This window comes from Schistocerca gregaria, chromosome X (assembly GCF_023897955.1).
Source record: "Schistocerca gregaria isolate iqSchGreg1 chromosome X, iqSchGreg1.2, whole genome shotgun sequence".
Classification (NCBI taxonomy): domain Eukaryota; kingdom Metazoa; phylum Arthropoda; class Insecta; order Orthoptera; family Acrididae; genus Schistocerca; species Schistocerca gregaria.
In genome coordinates, this window is record NC_064931.1 from 871,284,801 (window position 1) to 871,308,351 (window position 23,551).

Sequence of the window (23,551 nt, forward strand, 5' to 3'; positions counted from 1 at the left end):
ACAAGGGAGAGTTATTTGCATTGGAATCTCTGAAGAGGAGAAAAGGAATGGGGCGTTAGTGTACGAGTTTCTCAGGAGCCCCATTATACACAAGTTCATAAGGTGGGTCTAACGTGAAGCACATAACCCTGTGATGCAGACTGTTTATGAAAGATTGATCTATTTTATGAATCCAGCTTTGTGACTGAGCATTGTTTCTGTAATTTGTTAGAGACCTCTGCTGGAGCTAGCTCAAAAGCTGCTGTGGACTTGTTAGTTAGGGCACTGTCATATGCACACTTGCATGTACACTCCTGGAAATTGAAATAAGAACACCATGAATTCATTGTCCCAGGAAGGGGAAACTTTATTGACACACTCCGGGGGTCAGATACATCATATGATCACACTGACAGAACCAGAGGCACATACACACAGGCAACAGAGCATGCACAATGTCGGCACTAGTACAGTGTATATCCACCTTTCGCAGCAATGCAGGCTGCTATTCTCCCATGGAGACGATCGTAGAGATGCTGGATGTAGTCCTGTGGAACGGCTTGCCATGCCATTTCCACCTGGCGCCTCAGTTGGACCAGTGTTCGTGCTGGATGTGCAGACCGCGTGAGACGACGCTTCATCCAGTCCCAAACATGCTCAATGGGGGACAGATCCGGAGATCTTGCTGGCCAGGGTAGTTGACTTACACCTTCTAGAGCACGTTGGGTGACACGGGATACATGCGGACGTGCATTGTCCTCTTGGAACAGCAAGTTCCCTTGCCGGTCTAGGGATGGTAGAACGATGGGTTCGATGACGGTTTGGATGTACCGTGCACTATTCAGTGTCCCCTCGATGATCACCAGAGGTGTACGGCCAGTGTAGGAGATTGCTCCCCACACCATGATGCCGGATGTTGGCCCTGTGTGCCTCGGTCGTATGCAGTCCTGATTGTGGCGCTCACCTGCACGGCGCCAAACACGCATACGACCATCATTGGCACCAAGGCAGAAGTGACTCTCATCGCTGAAGACGACACGTCTCCATTCATCCCTCCATTCACGCCTGTCGCGACACCACTGGAGGCGGAATGCACGATGTTGGGGCGTGAGTGGAAGACGGCCTAACGGTGTGCGGGACCGTAGCCCAGCTTCATGGAGACGGTTGCGAATGGTCCTCGTCGATACCCCAGGAGCAACAGTGTCCCTAATTTGCTGGGAAGTGGCGGTGCGGCCCCTACGGCACTACGTAGGATGCTACGGTCTTGGCGTGCATCCGTGCGTCGCTGCGGTCTGGTCCCAGGTCGACGGGCACGTGCACCTTCCGCCGACCACTGGCGACAACATCGATGTACTGTGAAGACCTCACGCCCCACGTGTTGAGCAATTCAGCGGTACGTCCACCCGGCCTCCCGCATGCCCACTATACGCCCTCGCTCAAAGTCCGTCAACTGCACATACGGTTCACATCCACACTGTTGCGGCATGCCATCAGTTTTAAAGACTGTGATGGAGCTCCGTATGCACGGCAAACTGGCTGACACTGATGGCGGTGGTGCACGAATGCTGCGCAGCTTGCGCCATTCGACGGCCAACACCGCGGTTCCTAGTGTGTCCGCTGTGCCGTGCGTGTGATCATTGCTTGTACAGCCCTCTCGCAGTGTCCGGAGCAAGTATGGTGGGTCTGACACACCGGTGTCAATGTGTTCTTTTTTCCATTTCCAGGAGTGTACATTATCTTCATTTGCATGGATGCACTGACTATTGCAACAGCTTTTCTCAGAGTTGTAGTGTAAGGAGCCGTGAAACAAGAGCTTGCAAGGTCTTTTATTCTTTACGGCCTCAATATGAAATTACTTTGATCACTTTTTTTATTTTATTTTCTCGTAAAAAATATTGGGCAATTCTTGCTCCAAGTAGAGCTATTACCTGGACAATTTTCACAGTGGTCACTGAACATGATGGCCTTGTGCTGCCTGTTGCCTTGCCATTACAATCTACTGTGGTGTGACCATATCTTTGGCATCCATAGCATCACATCAGATTGGACACATAAGGTCTTATCTTCAGTTGAATAAATCCAGCCTCGATTGAGCTTTCGAAGTATAGGCAAACTGAATGTTAGGATGATATTGTCAACTTTGTTAACCTTCGACTTCCCATTCTTTATACAGTTGGGTGAAAAACAGCATTTTTCAAACACAAGTGTTCCATTACATTACACTGACAGGTTTTTATAGTTACAGCAATATTTTCAAAAGTGTTATTTATGTGAAAGGGGGATACTTTAAATGGAAATCATTACTCAGTAGCCACACTGCAACTACCGTTTCAATATCTCAAATAAATAAATGGCAATGATTTATCTATTAAAAGATACCATAAATCAGGAACTACAACATCTCATAATCCATATGTTAGAAGTCACCAAATTACAGCTGAACACTATTCCGGAAGTGTGCTACAAGTAAACTGTCACCATTTGACAAAATGCTTGCTTAAATGGAATGGATATGCCACTCAATGAACAGTTTCTTTTTTGACACAATGGCTGAAGAATATTAAATGTCTCCTAATACCTATGAGAACAAACATTTCTGAATGTTTACATCCAATATAATTATATCACAGACAATAACAAAAGAACGTTACATCATTAGAGAGCATTTTCATTACTCTAAAGGAAGAAAATAAGAAAGAATGCAATATTTTCAGTACCTGAAGAAAGATTTTTTTTCTTCTTCTGTTTTAACAGGCAATTCCACAAGAAAACTATAAACTCTAATGAAGTCATGACTGAAGAAATCATGAGTCAATAATGTAGATAATGTAGGACGTGAAGTATGTCTCACATTCTGAAGCTGTGTCTTTGCTAGTTCAAGGAACTCTTTCAAGGCTGGTACTTCATCTGTAAACAGCATTTTTTTAAAAAATACATATCATGTAAAGATGTTATAGTGCAACTTATATTTACAGGACCTTTTTATTATGCATTCTATCACTCATTCACATGTACATCACATCATACACCGATACATTTCAACAGCAGTGTTAATCAAAAGATTATTTGTATAACTTTCCTTCCTTTCACTTCCTCATTCAAATTCTTTTCCTGATTTGATTTATACTCAGGAACACTTAATCTTAATCAACAAAAACATCTATTAATACTTTCATTTGCTTAAAGAGCATCTCATCAATCAACAGTTTTGTTATAGCACAGCTTCCGACGCTTTCAAGTAGTGTCGCTAGTCAGATGTGAATAACTGTAAAACTATATTGCCAACGTCAATAGCAGAAACATGAAACATTTTATGCTAATATTTTGGGGAGTAAAAATCTCTTCTGCAAGACTCGATATGTATCCTGAAAACAGTTATCTTTAGAAAAATAGTTCATTCTGTTTGTCCAGGAAATCTAGAAGGCAGTAAATAGTGTGAACCAGTATCATGTGGTGTTCTTCAGCCACCAGAAGGCATTAGTTACAATTCCCCACCAGTGGACAGTAATTTGAGAATACAGAATATCAAACCTTTTTTATGACTGACTTGAAGACTTTCTAGGAAACAGAAATAAGTACTTTGTTCTTAACAGGATAAATGGTCATATGAGAAATCAGTTCTGGGAGGACCACGAGGAAGTGTTGCCATTCGCCATATACAGAGCGAAGCAGCTAGAACATGCCATCCTAAATATATCAAAAAACAGTCAATAAATCAAGGTGCAGTTTTGGCTAAGTTATTGTGGGGAAGAAGTGAATGTTCTCATTTATGCAAGTAATGTTTAATGTTTACAGCTGCCAAATTATGACATCAAGGGCTTTTTAATAGAAATTTATCCTGATATATTCGTAAAGAACTATACACTACTTTCTGTGGAATTTTAAAGGACATCAGTAACAAAACTTGGATGGGGCTTGAAAAAACAGTAAAAACACAACAGTGCTGCAGTTCACTTCACCACTGTCCTAAGAAGAGAAGCTCTCTGGTCTGTCCACAGGCCAGGTCCCTTTGTGTCTGGGAACAAATTGGTGTGTTCTAGTTATTTATTCATGGACCCAGGTCTGCCGTGCATGCATGACACGTCAGAGGTCACGTACAACACATTTCAGAAGTTGCTACTGTGTCTCACTGCAAGTACATTGCACGATGTGACACTTTACAATCATTTTACTTACTGCAGTACATTTCTGCACTTTGAAAGTAGTTCATATCATCAAGATAAAGTATGAACAATGCTAGAAAGAAAACTGTGGCAGTCGCTGACTCTCTGAGGCTTTGTTAAGTATAGAAATTCACAATACTTGTAAAATAATAGACATAACACAGTGATGGGTAGTAGCCTATAATAATGAACATAGTATAAGAAACATTTTATTGGTGCTCTCCAACCAGCATCTTTTACCAATCTTTTAAGGCACCTACATCTTTCTGAGATTATTTCCATAGTTATTGTCGGAATTTTAAATTTTTCTTTGCAACCACAAGAAAATGGGTATTTTTGTCACCAACAGCATTTCATTTTGTTAAAAATAAAGCATTATCAGTGATCCGTAATGAAACTTTTTTACAATCTGGCTTGCCTTTTGCACCTTAAAAGATGTTTATGTTACTAATAATACATTATGTCCTATTTTTCCTCACATCAGGAAATGCTGTCTACTTGCATATTTTTGAGGTATTCTCTCATTTTGCAATGTTGTTGGTTTTATAATGCTTTGGTCCACAGTTGGAATAACATCTAGTAATGTTTTAACAATCTCTCAGTACACCATATGTTTTTTCATATTCTCGCTTGTCTAATATCCATGTGTCAATTTTCACAAACAATGTATTTCACGTGGTACAGATGTATAAGTTTTTCAATGTGTTCATTTTACTATACTTGTAGCAACTAAAACTTGCTGTAACCTGAAAACCACACACTCATCAGTTGGTTGGTTGGTTTGGGGTGTAAAAGGACCAAACTGCAGGGTCATCAGTACCTACACCCATTAGTGGCAAATTTCGAGTATCACCTACATTTCCTTGTTGCCATGTTCAAATTTGCTTCTTTTGTCAGAATAAGGAGCAATTTTCACACTGTCACCTCGTTAACATCCTAATGAAGTTGCAAATGCAACGGAATCCTGAAACAATAGTTTGTTAAATGAGGAACTGAGGACAAATCAGGTCAAAAGCTTATGCAAAAGCACATTCTTGGTATAAATATAAATATGCAATTTCTTCACTTACCTCGTTGCAAAGCCACAGTAACCCTTATTTCACCAGCTGCAGATGAGCCAATAAATTACACCATTCCATTGTGAAAGTGTAGTTACTCATATATTGCAGTACATAGGAAAGTTCCACTTGGCTACCATATGGCAAAATACTCTTCTCTTTGTGCATTGTCATTTGCCAAAATGTCGTTTCAATATCTCAAACCATTTCTGAGATATGAGGGGTGTTATGAGCATTTCATTCTAGCTTCATTGCTTGTGCACGTAATTGCAAATGAGTCTGATGCGTAAAATCACTATTTCCGAGATCGGCAAGGAGACCAACTCTCAAGTCTAAAGATATATCCAGTACATATCAGAGATGCTGAGTCGCGATAGGTACAACAAAAAGATACACACAATTACAGCATTTGGCCATTAAGACCCTTCTCATCAAAACAAACACACACACACACAGTCTCAGACAACTGAAACCACACTGCGAGCAGCAGCACTAGTGCATGGCAGGAGTGGCAATTGGTTGGTTGGTTTGTTTGTTTGTTTAAAAGAGGGGGAAAAGGACCAAACTACGAGGTCATCAGTCCCTTGTTCCTAATAAAACAATGCCACAAGTCTGAGAATAAAACAGACAAGACATATAACACAAAACGGAAATAAAGTACAGACAACAAGAATGAAAGAAAGGCAATGAACACTAAAAGGAGAAAAAGAGGACAAGAAAACAGAGAGATGCAAGAAACAGTTAGAAGAGAGTAAAACAAGGAAGCAGATTACAGTGACTGGCCAACCACGAAAATAAAAACGAAAAGCCAGTCATCCTGCAACACATTAAAACCTTCACCCTAAAAGCACTAGGGTGGAGGACACAAAGGGACAAAGGACATGCACTAAAACTCAGATTGAATGATAAAACCCACCCACATGGATGAAACGTAAAACCAAATCAGCAGATGAGGTGTTGTCTGCTAAAATCAATGATAACGAGTCCAGCAACCGGAGATGAAGTCGCAGGGAGGCCAAAGAAGGACAGAGCAGAAGAATATGGGCTACTGTCAACTGGGCACCGCAACAAAACTGAGGCGGGTTTCCACAGCACAAGAGGTAGCTGTGGCATGGCCAATGCGGAGCCAGCAGAGAACCACAGAGTCCCTGAGAGAGGCCTTCATCAAGGACTTCCACACATTCGTGGTCCCTTTAATGGCTCGCAGTTTGTTGTGCGTACTGAGATTTTGCCATTTCGTCTCCCAAAGCTGAAAAACCTTGTGACATAATAACAAATGCAGGTTAGTTGCGAGAATGCCCATCTCCAGAAGCAATTTCTGTGCAGCCTGTTTGGCCAGCCTGTCAGCAAGTTCTTTCTGGGATTCCGACGTGACCAGAGTTCCAGATTAACACCACTGAATAACTGGACCATTGCACGGCATAGATGGACGTAACCAAAGAATGATGAGGGTAGCACTCGTCTATAGTTTTCAGGCTGCTCAGGGAGTCAGTACAAAAAAGAAAATGACTCCACAGGGCATGAACGGAAATACTGAAGTGCATGAGAAATGGCCACCAGCTCTGCAGTGAATACACTGCAGCCATCGGGTAAGGAATGGTGTTCAATATGGCCGCCATGAACGTAGGCAAAGCCAACGCGACCATCAGCCATCGAGCCGTCGGTGTAAACCACTTCAGAGCCCCGGAACATGTCAAGAATGGAGGGGAATTGACAGCGCAGAGCTGCAGGGTTAACGGAGTCCTTAGGGCCAAGTGAAAGGTCCAGATGAAGTTGCGGCCGAGGTGTAAACAATGGAGGCGTAGGTGAACGGACCTCAAGTAGAGATGGTAAAGGGAAGGACTCCAGTTCCGAGAGATGGGACTGCACACGAACCGCAATCATTACCCCGACCTGGGCCACCGATGTGGGAGATGGGCTCCCACAGAGGGGAAAGGAGACTGTAACTCGGATATTCAGGAGAACTACGAATATGTGCAACATAACTGGCAAGCAGATGTGCACGTCTGATCTGCAACGGTGGGTCACTGGACTCCTGTTGCTAGTCGAACCACACAGTGGTGCACAGGATCAAGTAAATGCAATGCTGGGGGCACTGCTGAACCTTAAACTACACTCCCATAGTCAATTTGGGATTGGAAAAGGGCTCTGTAGAGCCACAGCAGTGTACAGCGATCTGCACCCCAATTGGTGTCGCTCAGGCAATGGAGGGCATTGAGGTGCTGCCAGCACTTCGGCTTAAGCTGACGAAGACGAGGAAGCCAAGTCAATCGAGTGTCAGAAACAGGTCTTAAGAATCGATATGTCTCCACTACAATGAGTGGATCGTCATGAAGGTAAAGTTCTGGGTCCGGATGAGCAATACGACACCGACAGAAGTGCATGACACACGACTTTGTGGCTGAAAATTGGAAGCCGTGGGCTAGAGCCCATGACTGCGCCTTGTGGATGGCTCCCTGCAGGCGACGCTCAGAAACACTAGTACTGGAGCAGCGTACGAAATGCAGAAGTCGTCTGCACACAGAGAAGGTGAGACGGAGGGCCGACAGCTGCTGCTAGACAGTTAAGGGGGGTAGGACGTCAAACGAACCGACTTGGAGCAGGAGAGGCACCACAGGACATTTTAATTTCCACTGTCTATAAATCTGTAAAGCTTTGTCGGCATAACCAGGAAGGATTCAGGATTCACTCTCATAGCAGTGGAAGTTCAATAACAATTTTTTTTAAACCCATGAAATTTAATCATTTTTTCACTTACTACTGGCTGCATTTGTTGCTGTAGGTATACTCTTCTTCATAAGTGAGAGAGATTCTTCAATGAATTTTGCACAGCATCCAAACCATACTTACAGGTGTATGAAACTCTAGAATTTTCCAGATCTATTAAAAACTGTGGTAAAAATTGAGATAATTGACTATAAAATTTGAGTTTTTTTATTTTTATTTATTTAAATGTCAAGTTCCGTAGGACCAAATTGAGGAGCAAACCTTCAAGGTCATGGAATGTGTCGGTACATGAACTTACAACATAAAAAATAATAACAGATAAAAATAAATGTTCATGAACCTGAAAGAAAATCAGTCAATAAGTTTAAGCAAACGCTATCAGCAATACAATGAAAATCAGCTTAATTTTTCAAGGAACTCCTTGACAGAATAGAAGGAGTGACCCATGAGGAAACTCTTCAGTTTCAATTTGAAAGCGCGTGGATTACTGCTAAGATTTTTGAATTCGCATGGCAGCTTATTGAAAATGGATGCAGCAGTATATTGCACACCTTTCTGCACAAGTGTTAAGGAAGTCTGATCCAAATGGAGGTTTGATTTCTGCCGAGTATTAACCAAATGAAAGCTGCTTATTGTTGGAAATAAACTAATATTGGTGAACTCACACCACTTATTGCCCGAACCGCCCGTTTCTGAGCCAAAAATATCCTTCTAGAATGGGAAGAGTTATCCTAAAACATAACACCATACGACATAAGTGAATGAAAAGAAGCAAAGTAGACTAATTTACGTGTCGAAATATCACTCACTTTCGATACCGTTCGAATAGTGAAAATGGCAGTATTAAATCTTTGAACAAGATCGTGAACGTGGGCTTTCCACGACAGCTTACTATCTATCTGAACACCTAGGAATTTGAACTGTTCAGTTTCATTAATCATATGCCCGTTCTGAGAGATTAAAACGTCACGTTTTGTTGAATTGTGTGTTAGGAACTGTAAAAACTGAGTCGTACTGTGATTTAACGTTAGTTTATTTTCTACAAGCCATGAACTGAGGTCATGTACTGCTCTACTTGAAACCGAGCCAATGTTGCACACAACATCCTTTACTACCAAGCTAGTGTCATCAGTAAACAGAAATATTTTAGTTACCCATAATACTAGAGGGCATATCATTTATATAAATAAGGAACAGGAGCGGCCCCAACACTGATCCCTGGGGCACCCCCCACTTGACAGTACCCCACTCAGATCCCACATCACAGTCGTTATCAACATTGTGAATAATGACCTTTTGCTGCCTGTTGCTAAAGTAAGAGGTGAACCAATTGTGAACTACTCCCCTTATTCTGTAATGGTCCAACTTCTGGAGCAATATTGTGTGATCAACACAGTCAAATGCCTTTGTTAAATCAAAAAATACTCCAAGCGATCGAAACTTTTTGTTTAGCCCATCCAGTACCTCACAGAGAAAAGAGAATATAGCGTTTTCAGTTGTCAAACAACTTCTAAAGCCGAACTGTACATCTGATAGCAAATCGTGTGATATAAAATGATCAATTAACCTTACATACACAGCCTTTTCGATAACTTTTGCAAACACTGATGGCATAGAAATAGGTCTAAAATTATCTACATTATCCCTTTCTCCCTTTTTATAAAGCGGCTTTACTACTGAGTACTTTAATCGCTCAGGAAACTGACCATTCCTAAAGGAAAAATTACAAATATGGCTAAATACAGGGCTAACATGTGCAGCTCAGTGCTTTAATATTCTACTAGAAACTCCATCATAACCATGAGAGTCCTTAGTCTTCAGAGATTTGATTATTTTCTCAATCTCCCTCTTGCCTGTATCACAGAGGAGTATTTCAGACGTCAATCTCGGAAAGGGATTTGCTAAGAAATTTATTTGATTTCCTGTAGATACTAAATTTTTATTTAATTCACCAGCAATGCTCAGAAAATGGTTGTTAAATACTGTACATATATCTGATTTATCAGTAACAGAAATATTATTACTGCAAACTGACTTTATATTGTCAACCTTGTGCTGCTGACCAGACACTTCCTTCACAACTGACCATACGGCTTTAATTTTATCCTGTAAATTAGCTATTCTATTTGCATACCACATACTTTTTGCCTTGCTAATAATATTTTTAAGCACCTTACAATACTGTTTGTAATGGGATACTGTAGCTTGATTGTGACTACTTCTAACATTTTGATATAATTCCCGCTTTGTTCTACATGATATCCTTATCCCACGAGTCAGCCAACCGGGTTGTTTCTAAACATGAAGTTTAAAATGTAACACCTCATTCATTTTTTCATAAATTAAATAATTTATAGAGTTTCAGACACCTGTAAGTATGATTTGTATGCTGTGCAAAATTCATCAAAGAATCTCTCTTACTTATGAAGAAAAGTGTGCCTACAGCAACAAATGCAGCCAATAGTAAGTGAAAAAATGATTAAATTTCACGGGTTTAAAAAAATAATTGTTATTGAACTTCCACTGCTATGAGAGTCAATCCTGAATCCTTCCTGGTCATACTGACAAAGTTTTATGAATTTATTTATAAAAGTGTAGACATTGGAAATTAAAATGTCCTGTGGTGCCTCTCCTGCTCCAAGTCAGCCCGTTTGACGTCCTACCCCTCCCTCCCCCTCCCCCTCAATGGCCACTAAAAATGGAGACACACGCAATACTGAGCCCTGCGGGACTCCATTTTCCTGGATATGGATGGAACAATGGGAGGCACCAACTTGGACATGGAAAGTACAGAGCGACAGGAAGTTTTGGACAAAAATTGGGAGCGAGCCGCGAAGGCTCCGCTCATACAATGTGGCAAGGATATGATGTTGCCAGGTCGTGTTGTATGCTTTACATTAAGACAAAAAAAGACGGCAACCAGTTGTTGGTGTCTGGAAAAGGCTGTTTGGATGGCAGATTCGAGGGACACTAGATCATCAGTGGTAGAGCGACCCTGGCGGAAGCCGCCCTGACATGGAGCGAGTAGGCCATGTGACTCCAGGACCCAACCCAACCGCCGACATACCATACGTTCCAGCAGCTTACAAAGAACGTTTTTGAGGCTGATGGGCAGATAGCTATCCACATCAAGCAGGTTTTTACCGGGTTTGAGCACCAGAACGATTGTGCTCTCCCACCATTGCGATGGAAAGACGCCACCGCTCCAGATCCGGTTGAAGACGACAAGGAGATGTCGTCTGTAGAGAGATGTTTAATGGCTGGCTATGGATCCGATCAGGCCCAGGAGCTGTGTTGGGACAATGTGCAAGGGCACTGAGGAGCTCCCACTCTGTAAATGGAGCATTATAGAATTCACTGTGGTGTGTAGTGAATGAGAGGACGGTCCCTTCCAGCTGTTGTTTGAGAGTGTGAAAAGCTGGGGAGGGGGGAGGGGAGGGGGAGGCGGGGGGGGGGGGGGTAATTCTTTGACACAGAGGATCGAGCAAAGTGCTCGACAATCATGTTTGCATCGGTAGATAACATGTCATTTATGTTAACACCGGGAACACCTGTTAGGGTCTGGTACCCAAAAACACGTTTGATCTTTGCCCGGACTTGGGAAGGTGACGTATGGCCCCCAATGTCGACCAACACTTCTGTATCCGTCTTTTGGTAAGTTGGCAAACGCGAGCACGGAGCCATTTAAAGGCTTTGAGGTGCTCCAGGGAAGAGCGCCACTTATGCTGATGTAGAGCTCGCCGATACTCCTTAATTGCTTCAGCGACTTCCGGCGACCACCAAGGGACTGCCTTATGCCTTGGGCACGCTAAAGAGCGAGGTATTGCGTTTTCTGCTGCAGAAACAATTGTTGTAGTCACCTCCTCAACCTTGACATCGATGTTACCATGTGGGGGAGATTCAACGGTGACAGCAGAGGTGAAAGTTCCCCAGTCCACCTTGTTCAAAGCCCATCTGGGCATGCATCCATGTGTCTGACACTGTGGCAGTGACAGGAAGATGGGGAAATGGTCACTACCACACAGGTTGTGATGTGCTCTCCCGTGGATAGATGGGAGAAGTCCTGGGCTGCAGATTGATAAATCAATGGCCGAGTAACTACCATCAGCTGCACTGAAATGTGTAGCTGCCCCAGTATTTAAAAGGCAGAGGTCAAATTGAGACAGTGAAGTTTTGACATCTCTGCCTCGGCCAGTCTGAACCAGAGGCTGAGACGATTCTGCGGCCGTGTATGCTGCGGATTCCTTGACTTGCATCATAGGGTGGTGGGGTTTCGGGTTCCGCTAATACATCACATGTCTACTACACACAGGAGGCGGCTACACAGGTAGCATGGGCTGTGTGGCGTGGACTGGTCTTTATTTATTTATTGTTCCATAGGACCAAATTAAGGAGAAGTCTCCATGGTCATGGAACGAGTCAATAGATGAAATTATAACACGATAGTAGAAACAGATAAAATGAAATATAAAAAACATATTCAGACAACAAGTCGTAAATTTAAATAAAGAAAGTCAACAATGTAACACTGGAATTTGCTTAATTTTTTAGCTCTTCCAGGAGCTCCTTGACAGAATAGAAGGAGTGAGCCAGGAGGAAACTCTTCAGTTTAGACTTAAAAGAGTTTGGGCTACTGCTAAGATTTTTGAGTTCTTGTGGTACCTTATTGAAAATGGATGCAGCAGAATACTGCACTCCTTTCTGCACAGGAGTCAAGGAAGTGCATTCCACATGCAGATTCGATTTCTGCCTAGTATTAACTGAGTGAAAGCTGCTAACTCTTGGGAATAGGCTTGACAGTCTTGGGAAAGATCAAAAGGGGCTCCAGTCTCAAGATGTACAGGGTAAAGAAATGACGAGAATCGACCAAGCAACAGTCAGTATTGTAGCTGTAAATTGTCGTAGCTGTGTTAGAAAAGTATCAGAGCTTCGAACACTGATAGAAAGCACTGAAGCCGAAATCGTTATAGGAACAGAAAGCTGGCTAAAACAGGAGATAAATTCTGCAAAAATTTTTAGAGACGCAAACTGTGTTCAGAAAGGGTAGATTAAATAAAGTTGGTGATTGTGTGTTTATATCTGTTGGCAGTAGTTTGTCTTGTAGTGAAGTTGAAATAGATAGTTCCTGCAAATTACTATGGGTAGAGGTTATACTCAACAGCCATACCAAAATAATAATTGGCACCTTCTACCGACCCCCCGACTCAGATGATATGTTAGCTTAATGCTTCAAAGAAAATTTGAATCTCATTAGAAATAAGTACACCACTCATACAGTTATAATTGGTGGCGACTTCAATCTACCCTCGATTTGTTGACGAAAATACGTGTTCAAAGCCGGTGGTGACAAGTGATCGACAGGGGCGAAATAGGACAGCCCAGTCAGCTCCCCAAGAGGTACCACTCAATACACGGACATTGAGGGATCGGATGCAATGTGCAGCCAGGTAGGACACGTGGGGAGACCAATTGAGTTTCCTATCGAACATAAGCCCTAAGAACTTTGTTGCATCCACGAACGGGAGAGCATTTTGGCCCAGGACAGTGGAAGAAACGCCTTGTACCGCCAGAAGTTGAGACAAATGGATTTGGTTGCAGAAAAGCGGAAACGATTTGTGACAATCCACTAATAGACACGGTCCAGACAAAGAAAGGCAGCGATGCAGGAGACAAGTCCGCTAGAAGCTGCAATAAATAGCAAAGTCATCAAAGAAAAGAGAGCCAGAAATGACAGCTGGAAGGCAGTCCATAATTGGGTTGATGGCTATGGCGAAGAGGACGACACTCGGTACGGAGTCCTGAGGCACCCTGTTCTCCAGTGAAAAGGTGTGGGATAAGGAGGAACCCATACACGCCCGGAATACTCAGTCTGTTAAAAATTCCTGGATGAAAGTGGGAAGACGACCGCAAAGGCCCCATGTGTTCAGAGTATGTAAAATGCCTGTCCGCCAACAGGTATCATAGGCTTTCTCCAAATCAAAGGAAACGGCCACTGTTTGTCGCTTCTGCAGAAAATTATTCATGATGAATGTCGACAGGGTGACGAGATGATCAACTGCTGAGTGGCATTTTCGAAACCCACATTGAGCATTAGTGAGAAGATGTTATGACTCCAACCACCACACTAACTGACCATTATCAGGTGTTCCATCACCCTCAAACGTGCAGGTAAGGGAAATTGGATGATAGCTGGAAGGAAGAGATTTATCTTTACCAGGCTTAGGTAGGGGAACAATAATAGCTTCACACCAAAGTGTGGGAAATACAACGTCAGTCCAAATGCGGTTGTAGGTATCGAGGAGAAAGCATTTTCCGGCAGGAGGAAGATTCTGCAGCATGGCTAAGTGGATTGTATCGGGCCCAGGAGCAGAAGACCTGGATGAGGAGAGAGCACACTCGAGCTCCCTAGTATTGTAACATTCTCAATTCAAAGAGAGAGAAAAGAGATTGCACAAGCCTTCTCCACCTGTTTCCAAGGAAGGAAGACAGGATGGTAATGGGTGGAGCTCGAAACCTCCACAAAGTATCGGCCCACGTTGGAAACATCGACAGGGTCGACTATTACGTTTCCCGCCAGTCAGCCCAGGGATCGGGGAGTGGGCAGTAGTCCCGGATAGCCGGCGCAAGCTACCCCAAATGAGAGAAGACGGAGTATATCTGTTGAATGAGCTGATGAAGGAAACCCAGCATGCTTTCTTTATTAGTATGACAGCACTGCGCACGTAGTTGCTTGTAGCGGATGCAGTTCGGTAACGTAGTATGACAGTGAAAGAAACGAAGCACACATCGTCGGGCTCGAATCAAATTGCCACAGTCCACAGTAGTACGAGGGATAGAGGATTTGGCAGCTGAGAGAATAACGCCCACGAGGTGCTCACCCTGATCATCACAGCTGGGAAACAGCCATTCGTCTAAGACTGCCAAGGAGGAACATAGCCTCCCGTCACCAAGAGAGAATTTCCAATGAGTGGGCCACTGTGGCAGGGTATGATTGTACAGGAGAGTCACACAAGGGAAGAGGTCACTCGAGTATCGGAAAGAGCACACCGCTCAAGACGTTGAGCGAGCTGGGCAGAGCAGATCAAGAGGTCTAAGTGGGAATAAATGTGGAATCAGATAGAACTGTGGCCAGTGTTAAGGCACACAAGATTAAGAAGATCCATCAAAAGAGAACCTCTCAGGCAGGCGACAGGCGAACCCAAAGACGATGATGGGCATTGGTGTCACCGAGGAGCAGAAAGGGTGAAGGAAGCTGAGCAACAAGCTGCATCAGGTCCGCCCTAGTGACAGCAGAAGATGAAGGGATATAAATGGTGCAGAAGGAAAAGGTAAATTCGGGAAGGAAAACACGGGCAGCAACTACTTGCAGGAGGGTGTGCAAGGGGACAGGACAATGACAAACATCATCTCGTAGAAGCAGCATGACCCCATCATGAGCAGGAATCCCTGCCATAAGGGGAAGGTCCAGCCATAGCGAAGCAAAATGGGAAAGAGCAAAATGGTCTTGAGGACGTAGCTTGGTTTCTTAGAGACAGTCTACAAGCGAACATTGCGATCACAAGAGCAGCTGGAGGTCCGCCCTGTTATACCGAAGGTCACGGATATTCGATTGTAAAAGGGCCATAAAATTCAGGAACACCGGAGAATGAATAAGAAACACTCACCTCGACAGCCGCTTAGGGCGAGCGGTCAAGGGAGGACGGCCACTGGAATCCACAGGTGGAGGATCTTCGTCCATCAACTCAGCAAGATCAACGGTGCTTCCCCAGTGTCGATCAGTTGAAAAGGACCGACGAGTTGATGAGGGCCGACGAGTCGGAAAGGGGGAAGACTGTTTGCCTTTAGATGATTTTTTCAACTTTTTGCGATTGGCAGAAGAGCCAGACAGCTGCAAACTCTAGGTATGCAAGAAATCTTCCCAGGAATAAACCTTTTTGAATTGACGGTTCACTGCCGGTGTTGCAACCGTCGTTGCCGGCAAGGGCGAAGAACGGGGAACAGGATCTACAGCCCGGGAAGCAGGAGACAGTGTGTCAGCTTGAAGGTGAGGGGACTATGCCACCATCAATCTGAACTGTAGAACTGTAAGTCACAAGTTTGCGTAGCCATGTTTTTTGTGGGACAGGGAGAGGCTAAAACGGTGCTGTAGCTTCCAGATGAAGGGACATTCGGTTTACTGCTTGCCAACAGTTTCCGGGCAACACAAAAAGGTACCTTCTCCTTCACCCTTATCTCCTGAACAGCCCGCTCATCTTGATAGACTGGACAAGAATCAGAAGAAGCAGCATGTTCTCCATGACAATTAACGCAGCGGGGTGAAGGAGGTGGACAGGCGCTCTCCTGTGCATCCACACTACAAGTGACACATTTGGCTGCAGTTTTACATGACAAGCTGATATGATTGAACTGGTGGCATTTATAACACCTCAACGGGTTCGGAATGTAAGGCCACACATAGATCACTTCATAGCCTGCCTTAATCTTGGTAGGAAGATTTAATCGATCTAAAGTCAGGAACAATGTGCGAGTGGGCACCAAATTGGCAGCTTCCTTCTTCATAACTCGATGAGCAGCAGTAACGCCCTGATCCGATAGATAATGAGTTATTTCTTCCTCCGTCAAACCATTCAACAGCCGGGTGTAGATACCACTGCGGGATGAATTAAGTGCCCTGTGAGCCTCCACTTTTATAGGATATTCATGGTGGATTTGGGCCTTGAGTAGTTTCTGGGCCTGGAAGCACTATCAATTTCCAAAAGCAGAGTACCATTGCAGAGACAAGAGCATGACTTCACAGGGCTGGCGATGCCATCCACGCTTTTCAGTATAACAAAGGGGTTAACAGTAGTGAAAGTCTGGTTTCGTCCAAACATGAGACTACTAGATATCGAGACGCCTTCACAGGTAGCCCTGCCTTTGATGGGATAGGTGATATTAGAGACCGGACTGTAGTAAGTGGCGGTAGGAGAATGTATGGAACAGGTCTTGCATCTGGGTCTATTACAGGGGTATGAGCCACGAGGTAAAATACTGGGAGCAGTGGTTGTGTAAGGATGGACGAGCATATTGTGTAGGTTCGGTGGACGACGGAATATCACTGTAGGAGGGGTGGGAAGGATAGTGGGCAGAACATTTCTCATTCAGTCACTCTGGCGCCCCCCCCCCCCCCCTTTCATGCTTATCTCCACTCAAACCTGCTGCCCACAGTATTATACATATATTTATTAATTATTAGCTATTCCCTACTTTGATCCTTGTGACTTTTCGCCAATTTTAGTGAGTTTTCACCTTCCGCTATAGTCATCTTCCTCAGATTTTCTCTCTTTTTTTCCCCTTGTGTGTCCATTTCATCCTTCTCGTGATTTTTCGCATGTATTTGGGTGTATTTTTGCATAATTTTTCAGGTGTGATTATACTTTTTTATGTAATTTTTTGCATTTTTTGTACCAACATGGATCCTTGCTCCTTCCATCTGCACCAACACAGAAAAGTTTCCTTATCCCTAGCCAGATCCCAGTCTCACATATTGTTCCTGTGTTGTTGCTTGCCTCATTAAATCCCCCCTAATTGCCTTACCATCAACTTACCCATCTCTGATTGCCACCCCTCCTTCCACAGTCACCTCTAACTGTTCAGATTCTGCCAATCCTTAGCCCTCATCAACACAGTCCTGCAAAACCATATCAACCAAGCCCAATCCTCCGTGCAGTACCTTCTCTCCATTCGCAAAATTCTCCTGCTATATAATCCCAAATTCCTGGAACTCATAACACACACTGAAACTCTTGCCCTGCAGGAGCTTGAGCAACATGTACAACGCCACTTCAAAAAGCTCTCCATCCTGCTCATTTCCTATTCCCAACTCTGAGTACCCCTGTCCACTAACTCTACAAAAACCTCCAAACCTCCCCCACCTCCCCTCAAAGCCGACAAACCCTGTCTCGCAGACCTACTACACTTAGCCCACCCTACAAAACTCCCTCCCACCACCACACAGAACCCAGAACCAGACAGACCCACAACACAAGTCATGAACCTTTCCTCCAGAAGCCTTACCAGGTGTACCAGTATGAAATGAGCATTAAGATACAAATGTGTCAATAGGAAACATTTATTGTGAACGAGCCTTAATTTTTTTGTTTGGTATGACATCTGCCAAAGATATTTAGTATACATCAAGTCATGGAACAAACAACATCATATGTTTTCATCGTGTTAACAATGTAGAATTTTGAAGCATTAATTTTTTGTTTCCATTTGAAAAAAGGTGCTGCAGAGTCACATTGAATGCTTGTCACGGCATATGGTGATCATGCTCTATCAGAAGCAACATGCAAAAGATGGTTTCTACAGTTCACAAATAATGATTTTGATGTAAAAAATGAAGAATGTGGAAGACCACCAAAAAAGTTCGAAGATGTCGAGTTGCAAGCAATATTGGATGAAGCTGATACTTTGAGTCACAAGAAAATGGCAGCAATACTAAATGTTGCACAACAAACAATTTCTGACCATTTGAAAGATATGGAAAAGATCCAAAAGTGTGGGAAATGGGTGCCATATGAATTGAACGAAAGACAGACGGAAAACCGAAAAACCATTTGGCCAATTTTGCTTCAAAGACATGAAAGAAAATCAATCTTGCATCGAATTGTTACTGGCGATGAAAAATGGATTTATCTTAAGAATCCTAAACGGGGAAAAAATCATGGGTTAATCAGGGACAACCATCAACATTGACTGCAAAACCAGATCGATTCGGCAAGAAGACAATGCTCTGTGTTTGGTGGGATCAGAAATGTGTGGTGTATCACGAGCTTCTAAAACCCAGTGAAACTGTGAATACTAATCACTGTAGACAACAAGTGATAAATCTGAACTATGCACTGATCGAAAAAAGACCATAATGGGCCAGAAGACATGGCAAAGTAATTTTTTTACACGACAATGCATCTGCACACAATGCAGGGGAGGGCGCTGATGGCTGAGGGCATGGGTCATATCTCAGTGGTGCCAGTTGGGTCTATCAGTAGATCGAGTTTCACTAGGCATGGCCTGTACCTCACTAGGTATGGAATCACCTTCAGAGGAGGTCAGGTATTCAAGAACAGAAGGAATTAACATATTTCATCAAAATATAAGAGGTATTAGAGATAACGTTAGTTGACTCTGAAATTACTGGTACATCAGAGTACCACTAAAACAATTTGACAATTCAGACCCTTCCTTTACCAGGATACAGATTAGCTGGCTGTTTCACAAGGAGTTCCTTGCATGGTGGGGGAGTGGCTATGTATGTAAAAAACAGTATTCCATTTAAGTCCACAGACGTATCGTGACACTGCACTGAACATGTATTTGAATGTGTGCAGGGGCAGTTGAATTCAGTGAAACTAAACATCTAATTTTTGCTGTTTATAGGTCCCCTAACTCTGACTTGAGAGCATTTCTGCTCAAACTAGAGAAGGTTCTTGATTCACTTTGTAGGAAGTACCAGAAATTAGTTGTATGTGATGACTTCAATATTAATTTTGTATATGATGGTGCAAGAAAAAGGATGTTGGTAGATCTTAATTCACATGATATGATGCAGATTGTGTTTTTTCCAACTAGGGTGCAGAGAAACAGTAGCATAGCCATAGACAATATTTTTATTCATTATTCATTACTAGATGGACATCTGTTAGTAAAAGGCTGAATGGCCTTTCAGACAATGATGTACAAATTTTAACACTAAAAGGCTTTTGTACTCAAACCAATGTCATATTTAATTACAAACTATGTAGGAAAGTTAATCCAACAGCAATAGAGAGTTTTTTAAACCTTGTCAAGGAACAAGAGTGGCAGGATGTTTATAGTGCCAATAACGTAGATGATACTAAACGGGGTACTAGGAGTAATAAGCTGACTAGTGGGATAAGGATATCTTGTAGAAAAAAGTCGGAATTATATCAAAACGTTAGAAGTAGTCACAATCAAGCTTCAGTAGCCCATTACAAACAGTATTGTAAGGTGCTTAAAAATGTTATTAGCAAGGCAAGGAGTATGTAGTATGCAAATAGAACAGCTAATTCACCATATGGTCAGTTGTGAAGGAATTGTGATGTGGGGGTCTGGGGTCTGAGTGGGGTACTGTCAAGTGGGGAGGGGGGGGGCGTGCCCCAGGGATCAGTGTTCCTGTTCCTTGTTTATATAAAAGATTTTCCCCTAGTATTATGAGTAACTCTAAAATATTTCTGTTTACTGATGTCATTAGCATTGGTAGTAAAGGGTGTTGTGTGCAACATTGGTTCGGTTTCAAATAGTGCAGACCTAAGTTCATGGCTTGTAGAAAATAAACTAATACTAAATCACAGTAAGAGATGGAAAAGAGCCACTGTGGTACAACAACCGAGTTAGAAAACTGCTACGGAAGCAAAGGGAACTTCACAGCAAACATAAACTTAGCCAAAGCCTTGCAGACAAACAAAAATTACGCGAAGCGAAATGTTGTGTGAGGAGGGATATGCGAGAGGCGTTCAATGAATTCGAAAGTAAAGTTCTATGTATTGACTTGGCAGAAAATCCTAGGAAATTTTGGTTTTATGTCAAAGCGGTAGGTGGATCAAAACTAAATGTCCAGACACTCTGTGACCAAAATGGTGCTGAAACAGAGGATGACAGACTAAAGGCCGAAATACTAGATGTCTTTTTCCAAAGCTGTTTCACAGAGGAAGACTGCACTGTAGTTCCTTCTCTAGATTGTCGCACAGATGACAAAATGGTAGATATCGAAATAGACGGCAGAGGGATAGAGAAACAATTAAAATCGCTCAAAAGAGGAAAGACCGCTGGACCTGATGGGATACCAGTTCGATTTTACACAGAGTACGCGAAGGAACTTGGCCCCCCTTCTTGCAGCGGTGTACCGTAGGTCTCTAGAAGAGCGAAGCATTCCAAAGGATTGGAAAAGGGCACAGGTCATCCCCGTTTTCAAGAAGGGACGTCGAACAGATGTGCAGAACTATAGACCTATATCTCTAACGTCGATCAGTTGTAGAATTTTGGAACACGTATTATGTTCGAGTATAATGACTTTTCTGGAGACTAGAAATCTACTCTGTAGGAATCAGCATGGGTTTCGAAAAAGACGGTCGTGTGAAACCCAGCTCGCGCTATTTGTCCATGAGACTCAGAGGGCCATAGACACTTGTTTCCAGGTAGATGTCGTGTTTCTTGATTTCTGCAAGGCGTTCGATACAGTTCCCCACAGTTGTTTAATGAACAAAGTAAGAGCATATGGACTATCAGACCAATTGTGTGACTGGATTGAAGAGTTCCTAGATAACAGAACGCAGCATGTCATTCTTAATGGAGAGAAGTCTTCCTAAGTAAGAGTGATTTCAGGTGTGCCGCAGGGGAGTGTCGTAGGACCGTTGCTATTCACAATATACATAAATGACCTTTTGGATGACATCGGAAGTTCACTGAGGCTTTTTGCAGATGATGCTGTGCTGTATCGAGAGGTTGTAACAATGGAAAATTGTACTGAAATGCAGGAGGATCCGCAGCGAATTGACGCATGGTGCAGGGAATGGCAACTGAATCTCAATGTAGGCAAGTGTAATGTGCTGCGAATATATAGAAAGATAGTTCCCTTATCATTTAGCTACAAAATAGCAGGTCAGCAACTGGAAGCAGTTAATTCCATAAATTATGTGGGAGTAGGCATTAGGAGTGATTTACAATGGAATGATCATATAAAGTTGATCGTCGATAAAGCAGATGCCAGATAGATTCATTGGAAGAATCCTAAGGAAAGGCAATCCGAAAACAAAGGAAGTTGGTTACAGTACGCTTGTTCGCCCACTGCTTGAATACTGCTAAGCAGTGGGAGAGCAGTGCGCTTTGTTACAGGATCATTTAGTAATCACGAAAGCGTTACGGAGATGATAGATAAACTCCAGTGGAAGACTCTGCAGGAGAGACGCTCAGTAGCTTGGTACGGGCTTTTGTTAAAGTTTCGAGAACATACCTTCACCAAAGAGTCAAGCAGTATATTGCTCCCTCCTACGTATATCTCGCGAAGAGACCATGAGGATAAAATCAGAGAGATTGGAGCCCACACGGAAGCATACTGACAATCCTTCTTTCCATGAACAATACGAGACTGGAATAGAAGGGAGAACCGATAGAGGTATTCAGGGTACCCTCCGCCACACACCGTCAGGTGGCTTGCGGAGTATGGATGTAGATGTAGACTGAGGTTTTTACAGTTTCTAACACACAATTCAACCAAACCTGACATTTTACTTTCACAGAACGGGCATATGATTAGTGAAAGCGAACAGTTCAAATTTCTAGGTGTTCAGATAGATAGTAAGCTGTCGTGGAAAGTCCACATTCAGGATCTTGTTCAAAGACTTAATGCTGCCATTTTTACTATTCGAATGGTATCAGAAGTGAGTGATCGTTCGACACAAAAATTAGTCTATTTTGCTTACTTTCATTTCCTTATGTCGTATGGTATTATATTTTGGGATAACTCTTCCCATTCTAAAGGGATATTTTTGGCTCAGAAACAGGCGGTTTGGGCAATAAGTGGTTCAATTTCATGAACCTCTTGCTGACCCCTGTTCAAGAGTCTGGATATTTTGACATTGGCTTATATATATATATATATATATATATATATATATATATATATATATATATATACACACTCCTGGAAATGGAAAAAAGAACACATTGAACCATACTTGCCCCGGACACTGCGAGAGGGCTGTACAAGCAATGATCACACGCACAGCACAGCAGACACACCAGGAACAGCGGTGTTGGCCGTCGAATGGCGCTAGCTGCGCAGCGTTTGTGCACCGCCATCAGTGTCAGCCAGTTTGGCGTGCATACGGAGCTCTATCGCAGTCTTTAACACTGGTAGCATGCCGCGACAGCGTGGACATGAACCGTATGTGCAGTTGACGGACTTTGAGCGAGGGCGTATAGTGGGCATGCGGGAGGCCGGGTGGACGTACCGCCGAATTGCTCAACACGTGGGGCGTGAGGTCTCCACAGTACATCGATGTTGTCGCCAGTGGTCGGCGGAAGGTGCACGTGCCCGTCGACCTGGGACCGGACCGCAGCGACGCACGGATGCACGCCAAGACCGTAGGATCCTACGCAGTGCCGTAGGGGACCGCACCGCCACTTCCCAGCAAATTAGGGACACTGTTGCTCCTGGGGTATCGGCGAGGACCATTCGCAACCGTCTCCATGAAGCTGGGCTACGGTCCCGCACATCGTTAGGCCGTCTTCCGCTCACGCCCCAACATTGTGCATTCCGCCTCCAGTGGTGTCGCGACAGGCGTGAATGGAGGGACGAATGGAGACGTGTCATCTTCAGCGATGAGAGTCGCTTCTGCCTTGGTGCCAATGATGTTCATATGCGTGTTTGGCGCCGTGCAGGTGAGCGCCACAATCAGGACTGCATACGACCGAGGCACACAGGGCCAACACCCGGCATCATGGTGTGGGGAGCGATCTCCTACACTGGCCGTACACCTCTGGTGATCGTCGAGGGGACACTGAATAGTGCACGGTACATCCAAACTGTCATCGAACCCATCGTTCTACCATTCCTAGACC

General features: G+C 43.5%; 1 protein-coding gene across 3 annotated transcripts in view; it reads right to left on the reverse strand.

Annotated features, from left to right (window-relative positions):
• LOC126298098 (protein-associating with the carboxyl-terminal domain of ezrin) overlaps positions 1-23,551 on the reverse strand; it is a 106,458-nt gene that overhangs the window by 58,376 nt on the left and 24,531 nt on the right. For all 3 annotated transcript variants that reach the window (XM_049989417.1, XM_049989419.1, XM_049989418.1), the window contains exon 6: positions 2,697-2,886. In XM_049989417.1, coding sequence (XP_049845374.1) covers positions 2,697-2,886 — 190 coding nt within the window. The remainder of the gene's footprint in view (positions 1-2,696; positions 2,887-23,551) is intronic.